The 12,426-nt window shown below is 41.8% G+C and overlaps 1 protein-coding gene across 1 annotated transcript in view; it reads left to right on the top strand.

The window, feature by feature from the left end:
* Positions 1-508: 508 nt before the first annotated feature.
* Positions 509-12,426, top strand: part of Ccdc192 (coiled-coil domain containing 192) — a 204,730-nt gene continuing 192,812 nt past the window's right edge. The window contains exons 1-2 of the mRNA XM_052742221.1: positions 509-570; positions 4,702-4,753. Coding sequence (XP_052598181.1) covers positions 509-570; positions 4,702-4,753 — 114 coding nt within the window. The remainder of the gene's footprint in view (positions 571-4,701; positions 4,754-12,426) is intronic.

A 12,426-nucleotide genomic window follows, 5' to 3' on the forward strand; every position in this document is an offset into this window, starting at 1 on the left:
GACATACCAAAACGTATTACCTGCCCCAGCCTGTGTTAGGAAAGGAACTTGAATGTCTTCCTCAGCCACATGAGACTCCCTGTGTGAAGGCTCAGGGACAGCAGACCAGCATGGCTTAAACCCATCCATTTTTGAGTGTGTTTCTCTGCCAGGCAGCAGCGTGACAACGGTGTCCTTGGCATTAGAACTGGATTTTAAGCATCCTCTGCTTTGAACATTAACCCAGTGCTCCTCTTATGCTTTGACACGTTTTCAGAAATGATGGCTCTGAGACTGTCCTCCATCTGTCCTCATGCCTGGATCTGGTTGGTGAGATGTTTTGAGGGAAGTCTGTGACTCTTAACCGACTCATTTTTAGTTTTGGGCAGTTAACGGTCTTTACCACAGTCATTATAGTTGCTTAGCAACAATGGACAGCAGAGCAGTGCCAGGGATTCCAAAACTCTAAGGAATGAGGTTAGTTGGTGTCTGTCCATGGACAGAGGATCCCAATGGGCCTGGTCTTGATATGGGAGGATGTCACAGCAAGAAAGTTGTAATCCCAGACTTTGAAACTCCAGCAAAATGCAGGTGAGTCCCCAGTTCCTTCTGTCCAAAAATAATCCATGGAAATTTCTGGATAAAGTAACCTTCACTGCAGACTTCAAAGATAACCTTTCTTTAAAGTCTTGGGGGAAACATCAAAGAGATTTTTTTCCTTTCCTGATGAATGACCTTTTTCTATGGAAGATTCTGTCTTCCGATCACAGGGCAAGGCCTGAGGTGTGGTAGGTTTCAAGAAGTGCTCTTGTCAAAAGAGTAAGAACGTCCTTCATGTACATTTCTCAGACTTAGACACTCGCCCACCCCAAGCAGCTTAATAGTGTGAGAAGGAGGGTACTGAAGCAGCCAGCCCTCTTTTCAGAACCACAGAAAAGCAGCAACACTATCCCCACTCTCCAGCCAGGATGCTCACAGATAGGTGGGGGCGTTCCTACTCAACCTGTTTTCTAAGGAGAAATTACCAACCAACCTTGACCATAGGCATGGATGTAGAGATGGCTTCTTTGATCGATCTGCAGTCAATCACTGGAAAATTTGCACGTGGGCTCAATACACATTTCCCCTTCAAATATGGAGATCGCTTCTGTTCAGAATTTTCTTTCAAATCTTGAGTGAAATGATTGTGCTCTTTTTGTAGAAGAAGCTGTCTCCTGAAGGGCAGTTTCCTGTGGGGGTATGCACCTATAGCCCTGGATTCTACTTCATTTGGCTTTAAACTGTGTCTTCATTTTAGTGACTACGTGAGCTTTGCTTTCTCACATTGGACCCGAGGTTCATGACTAATATGGAGAACTCATTAAGCTCTTACTTTTTTATGTAAAAAAAAAAAATCTTGTTTCAATGTGTAATCTATGAACCTCAAAAGATGCACAAACTCGTTTTATGTCCAACTTTGAAGCAATGAAACTTAGCAACTGTTCATTTTCTCTTAATTTCCATTAAGGAATCCCCCAATGGACTGATATTTCAATATGCAGACATTTAGAAAGGTGAATAAAGTGTTCCAAATGGAGGCCAAATGTCCTGTGATTATCAACTGCGACATGAATAACCCAGTGTGAAGCAACAGTGATGCCCAGGGCAAAGCAGGACACTGTTCTCATTGTCAAGGGTCCTGTGGGCTCTTGTTCTGATAGCCAGAGCCAACTGTGGGGTGCAGGTAGCGATCAGGGCTTCTGGGGTAAAGACAGGGAAGTAGTCTACTGCCATTCTTGGTCCTCAGGTGGGTGCAGCTTAGTAGTTTCTCTTCTGAGCTGGTATGAATGGGTCTCCTGATTTTGCCCACCATTCTCCTTTGCCCTCTTCCCATCCCCTTGAGACAACCCCCCTCCAGCGTTTTTACAAACCAAATGGGAACTTGATTCTAACTTCCCTAAACAAAGGAGGGTGAGACCCCAGATGCTACAAATCCATGGACCAGAAAAGCATCTTACGAGGACCTCCTCCTCTGTGAGAACAGGGTGCTCACCTGCTGTACTGCCAAACCAGTTGTGCTGAAATCCTGTATTCCCACAGCCACTAATACAACTCCAAAATAAAAACCTTAGAGGAAAGCCTAGCAATCAGACACATTTTTTTTTTTTTTTTTTTTTTGGTTTTTCGAGACAGGGTTTCTCTGTGTAGCTTTGCGCCTTTCCTGGATCTCACTCTGCAGACCAGGCTGGCCTCGAACTCACAAAGATCCACCTGCCTCTGCCTCCCGAGTGCTGGGATTAAAGGAGTGTGCCACCACTGCCCGGTCAGACACATTTTTTTAAAGGGAAAGAAATGTTTACACTTTGGTAAGGCACGGAAAGAAAATAAACTACTTCTAGCCTCGCATGATATCACCACACACCATGCCACAGATGTTTAATGAAGCTTTTCAGTTTTCCCATGAATCCTGAAGCAAGAAAACACTGAGACAAAAACAGGCTCAAAAATATATTTGTTAATTCCATGTTGCTTTATCTCAAGGCTAATAGATCTTCTGGAGCTTTTTTTTTTTTTAATTACTATACATGTCCCCGGCGTGTATGCTGAGTTACTATGGTTACTCTGAGGCCGTGACTCATGACCTTTAAATGTTATTGTCAGGTGGCCAAGGCTCTCTTGTTTTGAAGCCAGTGGTTTTGTTTCATGCTTTATTAAAATGGGGTGGGTTTAGTTGCGCATCCATGGCTTATCCGAGTCAACTCAATGAGTATGCTCTGGTCACAAAAGCTGAACATGCTATTGGGTAAATAGAGTACAGTACTTGTTCTCTCCCTGTAAAGGTGTCCCTGAGAGATTAAAAACCACAGGTACACAATTAATTATATACACCCTTAAACACAATGAGGGCTCTAAGAGAGATACCTAAAAACTGCTTGTGGAATACAAAGGGGCCCAGAGGCTTCTGGAAGAGGTAGTGTTGAGTGTGGTGTAAAGAACTGTCTAACCTTCAGCAAGACAGGAGAACTCAAATATTTTATTAAGAAGAAATACTGAAGCACATACTCTGGAATCATTATATAATACAGTTCATAGCACCTCAGCTGTGTGAGGCACACCGATGGAAGAGAAGGAGAGAAGAAAAATAAGAATGCCTAGATCATTACGTTCCTTCAGTGCTGTGTGTTGATTTTTCCCCACAACTGGAAAGAAGAGGCTACTTTTTACTCTGTGATAAGGAGGGACTGTCAGATAGGAAGCACCAAAATATCATGTTTTACTAGTGTACATGTGATTCAAGAAAAGTAATTACATTTCTTAGAACTCATGTCTTCTTCCATTAAGTGAAAATTGGGTTAATTTTACCCATTGGTCACTGATTGCTGTGTGAACCTTTTTAGACGGTAGAGATTGAGTGGGTTGGGGTTTTAAAGGAAGGCTCATCAGTCGGCAACTATGCGATTGAATGTGCTAACCTGGTGACGCTTACTGAAGCGCCCGGCTAGCCATTGACTCTTTCCACCGATGCTAACCAGCCTTTCAGTCTTCAAGATGCTAAGTATTGGGGCTGGAAGGCAACTTAGGGACTCATCCCTTGATTAGCATGTGCAGGACCCCAACACTTGAGCACGTGGAGAAGTTGCCAAGGACAGAGTAACAAAGCTAAGAGGAAAGAGGAAAAGGTATCCTGTACATTGAAGGAATGTTCTGGGCCAGCTGTTAGGCAACACATGTATAGTAAATAAGTAAACCACGCAGAATGTCAGAAAGGAGCTGCACCAGCAGGGAAAATCAAGTGCGGTGAGATGAGGCTTGGATTGTAAGTCAGATGCACATGGTAGGTCCATGGAGGAGATGGTATTTGGGCAGAGACAGGAAGGAAAGAACAAGTAGCCACATGGATCCATGTATATTCCTAAGGGTGAGGGATGCCTTGGGAGCCAGGGGATGAAGAAATTATTTCTAAGAAGAGGTGATGAGTCATGTGAAAAGCTGTTAAGGTGGATTGCCTCAGGACCAGTGTAGATAGCAACGAGGGGCGTCCTGGTAACATGCCACATTACCATGGATTGGTGCTAGGGAAAGCCTGATAGGAATGAGCGGAAAGGACTGGGGGCCAATGAAAAAATAGTTTTTGCCAGGAAGGGGGTTAGCGGAGTCAAGCAGACACTTAAAAGTCAGGAAGGCTCAAGCTGAAGTCAATGACATGTTAAAGCCTGGGGTCAGACGGGGAAGAAAGAGGAGATGAGAGAAGGGAGGAGAGGGGAAGGAGGCAGGGAGCAGCGACCGCCCTCCTGCTTTTTCACAGAGAGGATGTGTCTTCCTCCCTTTTCTTTTTTTAGTTGAAATAGGAGATTTTGCAGGGTTTCCGAACAGACCGCACCACCGCTCAGTCTGCTTATTCTCAAGGGAGACTTGAAAGGCTGCTTTATCTTCCAAGTCAAGTTTACATTTGGTTCTTTGACTTCCTTCTGAAATGTCCAGAACATTATATTTGGGGGAAATACTCTCAATTTTTAATTTTACATGTTAGAGTGTAAAGACCTATTCAATGTGATTCATTCTCTCTCTCTCTCTCTCTCTCTCTCTCTCTCTCTCTCTCTCTCTCTGTGTGTGTGTGTGTGTGTGTGTGTGTGTGTGTGTGTGTGTGTATGTGTGTGTGTGTGTGTGTGTAGCTGCCTAAAATAAAATAAAACTTTTACTCACTTCCAGCATGTCATCCACGTCGCTGTGTAGATCGTGTAGGTCGATGTTTGGAAGTTATCAGTCAGATATACAGCCACAAAACAGAATATCGGTAAGAAATAAACTTTGCCTGGTTGATTTTCTGTTAAAAAATATGTAATTTAATATTGAGGTTTTCTTGACAAAGTTTAGTTTTCACATCCAATTAGTAAATGTTTTTAAATAAGTCGTGGAATGTTCTTTCCCAAGCAGGATGCTGAAGGAAAGGGAATGAGGATGTTTGGGGGGAAGAAGATGGGAGAAGAGATGGTAGATGAAAGTGATGTGGTACGGCCTTTCTCCTTTTAACACGTCATGATGTCCCATTGTCTTTGTGGCCCTAAGATAGCTTAGATGTCCTGGGCTATTTCAAGCATTTGTTTATATATGAGGAAGTCCTGAGTTGAAACATGACATAAATCCAGCAGAGTGTATTATTTGGTTTAGTTAAGCTTGGGTTTAAAAAAAACACAGTCTATTCCAGATATATGCAGCTTGGGTCTCTTTCAAGGCTGTTGAAGTAACTGGTTCTGGCCTCAGAGGTCCTCTGTAGTTCTGTCATATACTGGGAGCACTGGCCCTTTTCCCCCCAACCCCATTGCGTCCCTCTCTGGCCTTTGAATAAATCTAAGTGGTCCTCCAGAAGTGGAAGCTAGGTGAGGACCGAACTTGGAGGGTATATTTTTATGCAAGTGTAAGAGTTTTCCTTAAGTTTCCCTCAGCTTCTCTTGGTTCAGTCTTAGGACTTTCTAGACCCTACTCAAAGGCATTTCTCAGACTACCTAAGCTCTGAGTTATAGAGGGTGGTATAGCGTACAAGTTCAGAAAACTAGGATTCAAAACACAGATCCAGGTTCGGTTCTCACCTCTAAGCTGTGGGATTGTAGCCAATTCCTTTCATCTCTGTGAGCCTTACTTTTCACCTCTGGTGTTGATGACAACGCGTCTTGAGTAATCAGCTTCAGGTGAGATGTTCAGGGTCTGAAAACATCTTGGCAAGAACCTAGAAAACCCAGAGAAGCTACTGATCTGACAGCACTCAACGCCGCGGCGGTGCCCATCAGGAGGCTACTTCCCGTCCTGTGCTTTCTCGGGCTTTGCCCTGAGGTCTGCTCTCCTCCCAACAGCATGGGTTACAACAGGCAACTCCCTTGAGAGATGCATATCCAGGACATCATCACCTTTGTGCAAGTGATTCAGTTCATAAAATGCTAACCTCTGGGCCTGGCGAGATGGCTCAGTGGTCAAGAGCACTTGCTGCTCTTGTAGAGGACCCTGGTTCAGTTCCCAGCACCCACAGGGTGCCTCACAACCATCTGTAACTCTGGTTTCAAAGGATCTAGTGCCCTCTTCTGGCCTCCATGGACACCAGGAATGTGCACACATATGGACTATGCACTCATACATATGAAATAAAAATAAATATATCTTTGAAAACAGAACTTACACACCTCTATTCTCCAGTGTATTTCTAGTTCTAGACAAACTGAGCATAGCTCTCAAATCCATAAACCATTTTCAGAAGGAAGTATGTTGTTAGAAAAAAATGTTAAGTGGAAACTCAGTTCAACTCATTAAATGATTTTCATTAAAAATCTAGCCTGCATACATTGCTTTTTTTCAGTTAGGTGGGAGAAACTGAATAATGAATTTTGACTTTATTTAATGAAGCTATTTATGAATATGTGGCTTAAAAATCTCTCCCCTATTACCTTTCTTTTTGATGGCAACCTTTGAGTCTGAGAAATGGGCTACTTCGTGGCCCCAGTGTCTGTCCTCTAAATGTGTATATCCACCAGTATTTCCTTAGTGGCATCCACACTGATGAGGACAATGACCGCATTAGAATTCTGCCTGGGGCTCCCAATTAGCTTCCCAGACTTCAGAATCTATCCCTTTCCAATTTATGGTTGACGTGATTGGGATGTCTAGGGCTTGGAGGAGCCAGCTCTGCTTTCTTTCCTGTTAAGTCTCTAGACGATTACGCATTTAGCTGGAGGAAATCAGGCTCAGTGACCACAGAGGCCATGGCATATCCATAGTTACTGCTGTCCCCTCTACCATCCAGTTCTGTCAAGTCATGGAAATTTTAGGACAGAATACCTCAGAACACTTACGTAGTATGAGGCACAAAAATGTGGGTGGCAATCAGATGCGTCTTCTAAATCATTAGATTTGTTTGGGCAGAGAAGGTGGTGATATGAAGGATGAAGTCCTTTTCAGTCATGTGAGGTCCTCTTGGCCATGCAGGCATATTGGCACATACTCTACCTGTCAGTCACACTGGCATGGAGATGTGTCTCTTCTTTGTCTTTAGTAGACTGCCCTCTTAAATATTTTAAGTTCCACATACTCGATAAGCTGGTAATTCTTAAAGAGATGGACTTTATTTCTTAGTCTCCATGAATCTGTAACCAAATTTCAGACATCTAAATGGCTAAGTATCATTTGAAATAAAAATTATGGGCAGCTACAGGCATAGAATGGGGCATGTCCACTCATACCATTACAACAGCACATGAGTAGGGTCCAAAAGCATCACAACTGTGTTGATGAGTTTCTTCTTTATGCTATTAACTGTTAAGAAATGGTGATTTATGGAGGCTTAAGGAGATTTCAGATGTGAGGGATGAAGGAGAAGAATGTGTTCATATTTGATAGGGACATTCTAGGACAATCTGATGAGAACTAGATTCACTTCTAGGATACCCACAAGGCCCCCATTTATCTCAAACTATTCCTTTGAGCCAACTGGAGAATCAAGATGTTATGGAGAAGCAAGAGAAACAAAATGTCTTTTCTCCATTTTATCATCTGACAGAAAATACCAGTATATATAAATGATCTCACTTGAAGCTGTTTAGGAAATAAAAATTCTATTGTACAGACACTTGGCCTTAAAATTGTCAGAATTGTTCTCCCCAAGTTAGTCTTGAGAATCCTGGCAGGGGGGAATATTAATGTCCCTGGTTTCAAGGAGAGGCACACCCAAATCCAGAATATAACTATGGGTTTAGGCATACTAAGATTATCACAAAGCTGTTCACTTCCCAGCTTCGATTTAGTGACAGCTTCATTAAAGAATCATTATTTTAGTGCCAAAGATACAAAAGTTCTTTGGGCTTTTTAATTTCTGTGGTTGGGTTTACAAGATGACCTGAAGTTAGCTAAAGGAACCCACGTTACGTGAAAGAGATGCTAAGCCATGTCAAGTCATTGGCTCTGCTTGTCCTGCTCTGGCCTGAGAGTGGCAGCAGCCAGATTTCCACTTTCTCCAAATTCTAACATTCTACAATGGGCTTTTAGAAGATCCTTCCCTTTGATGAGCAGAAGTTCAAATCATTAACAAATCAAGGTGTCAACAGGACACTGCACTTTAAAGGAACATTTCAAGGGACTTCAATGCCCTTTCATTCTTCAAATGAGAGCAACACAGACCTGTGTTTCTATGTATATTTAAATAGAAAGGTTTGTCAGGATTCTAGAAAAATAGGTTAGATTTCAAAGCTTACCACTTTAATAAGGAAAAAGTAATAACTCAGAACATTTGCTCTGCCTGCCTCCTTCCTCCCTTTCAGTTTCTTTTCAGAGTCATAATAGACAAAGTTAAAGTATACATGTTTTGGTGCACAGTGAGGTCCTCCTCTCAATTAGGATAATAGAGCTATCTATCAACCCTAAAACTCTGTGTCTCTTGGAAACCGCCCCCGCAAACAACCCTCCAGCATTTCCCTGAGCTTCATATACAGGAGTCACACAGTAGGTACCTTTTCCATTGGACTATTTGACTTAGGAAAAAAAAGTTATTTTGTGGTCCACTCATGTTTCAGTATGTCAGCAGTTCACTCTTACTGTGGACTCAGATTCCTTTGTGGGGGATGTACATCTGTGTTTATCTTTTTGCCTGTTGACTGGGTTATTTTGGGGTTATTTCTAAGGTTTGGGTTTCTACAAATGAAGCTAGGATGTTCATGGTTGGGTCTTTGTATGCACATATGGTTTCATTTCTTTTGGGTAAACTCCTAGAACTGGAATGGTTGAATCATATGGTGAGTGTTCCAGTCTTTGTATGGAAATGATTCCCTGCCCCCATCTTGGGTAAATACCTAGGAGTGGAATGGTTGAGTCATATGATGTAGCTCTGACTTATTTTGTTTAACTGCTAAAATGTTTTCCGAAGTGGTTGTTGGCACTTTTGCCCCTTTACCAGAGGCAGGAGGAATTTCTGTTCCTGTACATTATTTCCAAACCTGGTAAAGTTAACCCTTTGAATTTTTGCTTTTCTGATATTGTAATTATACCTCATTGTGGTTTTAATTTGTATTTCCTTAAGTAACAAGTGGTGTCAATCATTTTACATGTCATCTTGCTATCAGGTACTTAAATATTTTGTTCATTTGTATGGTACACTGCTTGTTTCTTATTACAGGGTATTGAAAGTTCTTTTGAAAATATATTTGGGGTATATGTAATTTTTTTGTATTTTATCATTCTGACAGTATTTTCTCCAGTCTTGGTATGTTCCCTTTGTTCAATCAACAGTGTCTTCAGAAGAGCAGAAGTTTTCAATTTGGTGAAATCTAATTTAATAACGGCTACTTTCATGGCTCATGCTTTTGGTATCTCATCTAAGAAATCTTTGCCCAAGGACACAGATATTTGTTCCCAAGATTTTGTCTAAGAGTTTCATAGTTTGGGGTTTTATAATTAGGTCTAAGATCCATTTTAATTTCATTTGACAGCTAGCTAGGTTTCTTTTCAGGAATTCCCTTCAGTTGGAAACAGTTGCCACAAGATCACAGAGAGGTTTCCAATGATGACTTGATGTAGGGCCTCTGAGCCGTGGCTTGGACCATTCATTAGAGATGGCCAACTTGCCGAGCTGCCCTTTGAGATGAGCTGGGACCCGACTGCCTTCCTTCTACCAGTGCCCTCTCCTATCAAACCTCTGGTGCCAGATCTCTCTTTCCAGTTCAGTTTGTTGTGGCCCTAATGTAATCAAGTCACAAAATCAAAGTTATTGGTCAGCTAATGAAGGAGATTTTGTGAGAGATAATTCACAAGAAGAGCTAATATGCTGGCATTATGGGCAAGAGGGAAATCAGGAAGAGAAACTAACTCTCGACAGCCCTTTAGAGAAGTCTTTCTTAATGTTTTAGTGAACAGCTTTGCAAACTTGAAGCAAGTAAGGTATTTCATTAAATAAGGCATAGTGATGTTCCTATATTTGATCTAAAGCATTTTCCCACAAAAAGAACGCAAATATCAGGGGAGTGAAAAAGGAGAAGTGTCCTGGTTAGTTTCTGTCAACTGTCACAAGCTAGAGTTACCTGAAAAGAGGGACCCTCAATTGAGGAGTTGCCACCATCAGATTGGCCTGAAGTCGTGGCTGTGGGTGTTTTCTTGAATAATAATTGATGGGAGGCCCAGCTCACTGTCAGCAGAGTCATCCTGAGCAGGAGGTGGTCCTGTGTTATTTTAAGAAAAGTAGCTGAGCAAGCCAGTAAACAGTGTTCCTCCATGGTCTGTGCTTGAGTTCCTGCTTCTAGGTTCTTGCTTGTATGTGTCAATTCCCTGGCATCCTTCACTGAGAGACTGTGATTGGGACATGTAAGGCAGATGAACCTTCTCCTCCCCAAGTTGCTTCTGGTCAGTGTTTTATCACAGCAACAGAGGGTTAAGAAGCATGGTGAGGAGTGCTCAACATGTATGTTATATCCATGTAGACCAGTAGTACCTTTATATAATATACAACTGTGTACAATATATAGATACAATAAAAACTTCCAAAGAATTCTTTAAAGTCCACAAGCAACGCATAAAACCAAACCTCCACTGCTAGAGAAAACTGGAGTAGACAAGTGTTATTTCCTCCCCAGATCTAGGAAGTGAGATGTCATTTGGAGTTTCTAGCCACTGCTCAGTCTTCTGCAGAGTTATCTGTACACTGAGTCCTTGTAATCTGAAAGTGGCTGGTTCATAGCATATCCTCCTGTCTGCAGCTCCAGCTCTGCCCCACACTCATCTCACTTCATTGGGTCTAAATTCTGTGGTCTGAATTTCATACAGAATCTACTTCTACAGCAATTTTCAATTAAGTAGTGCATGGAAAATGAAGCATGATGGTATCTTTCTAATTAGTAGCTTCATCTTTGAGTTAATGTGAAGCAAGATTGAAATGCCAATTTTCATTTAATTTGATTAGCATTAAAGTTCTGAAAGTTGTCAGTTCCAAATTATTGATGTATTTAATAATTTGTTTATCTAAATAATGTATTTCCTCACCACAAAAACCCACCCAAAATCCTGGACAGAGGGGTTCAGAATAGCTCTAAAGGGCTCTCAGGGTGGATGCTTCAGCTGAGCACACATTTCCAGTGGCCACAGAAAAGAGGGGAGAAATTAATTGTACACAAGTGTTTCTTCATCCACCAGGCAGCATCACTTCTCCAGAGCACTGGACTGGCGAATGAAATCACCTGGTCCAAGACTATTTCATAGGCTGAAGAAATGAGACCATGTGAGGAGCCTGGGAGACATTTCAGCTATGCTTTGATAGACAGCTATTTCAACTCCAAACAAAGATAGATTTTAGGAATGGAATTAAACCTAAGGAAAGAAATACTGTAGAGAGACAAAGGAAGGAAGGAAGGAAGGAAGGAAGGAAGGAAGGAAGGAAGGAAGGAAGGAAGGAAGGAAGGAAGGAAGGAAAGAGAAAAGAAAAAAGAAGCATTGGCTTTCTCATTAGCATCTCATTTTAATACGTTCTGTTAAACTTGGGAATCGAGGCTGTGAAAAAGAGTCAGTTTAAAATGAAGTTGGACAAAGAACTAGAAAGGAAATGATTCTTCCTAGGCCTTTGGAGATGGCCTATTTCATTTTTAATTTCTATGATAGAGTAAATGTATAAGAAACAGAAGTTCCCGTCTTCACAAAAATATGTTCTTTCATTTTTTTTTTAAATGTCAACAGGCAAAGAAATTTAGAAAACATGTGTCTCTGGAACAGATTGTTTACACATAGAATGTTTTTGAGAATTCCCCTAGGACGGTTCAGTGGAGCAAAGGACCTTTATAAACAGAAGTAGTGGATTGTCTGAGAAATTGTTCCATCAGGTGCCCGGGCCATTTTTTTCATCATTTGGTTCCTTCAAATGACAAAAAGTTCCAAATTTCTGGTATTATTTGGAGGAAAGGACAGTAGTGTTGTGAATTACTGACATGTTGCTTTCTGTGAGGGTGGCAATGTTGAGACAGACAGATGATAGAATTAGGACAGAAGTTAAGTGTTGGCTTCTTAGAGACTCAGGGTTCCTCTGTGTTAACGTTCTGTGTGTAACTTGCTCATCTTCTGAAGCAGGCTGACTAAGGGGGAAGTGTCTTTGGGGGACCACGGAATCAGTCAACCTGACTTTGAGAACACACTTCAGTTGCTGAAGAAAATTGAAAGTTGGTAAAGATTTTCTCAAGAGAGGTTATCCTCCCAAAGCATTAGAATTTTATCCAACCCTGCTCTGCCAAAAGGGATGAGTGGCCGGCCTTTGGTGAGGAGCTCTGAGTGCTTGATGAGAGGTTGTGAGAGAGCTGGGGAGCTCTGAGGTAGACAGTTTAAGGATAATAGACTTCAAGGGAAGGCACAGACATAGGGTTGCCCTCAGCCTCCGCAGGCAGATGGGAGCACATCAGCATAATTTATCTCAATAACTTAGTTAAATTGAAACTAGCTGCTGGTGGTAACAGCCAGGAC

Source organism: Peromyscus californicus, unplaced genomic scaffold, assembly GCF_007827085.1.
Source record: "Peromyscus californicus insignis strain IS unplaced genomic scaffold, ASM782708v3 Scaffold_17__1_contigs__length_78620276, whole genome shotgun sequence".
Classification (NCBI taxonomy): Eukaryota; Metazoa; Chordata; class Mammalia; order Rodentia; family Cricetidae; genus Peromyscus; species Peromyscus californicus.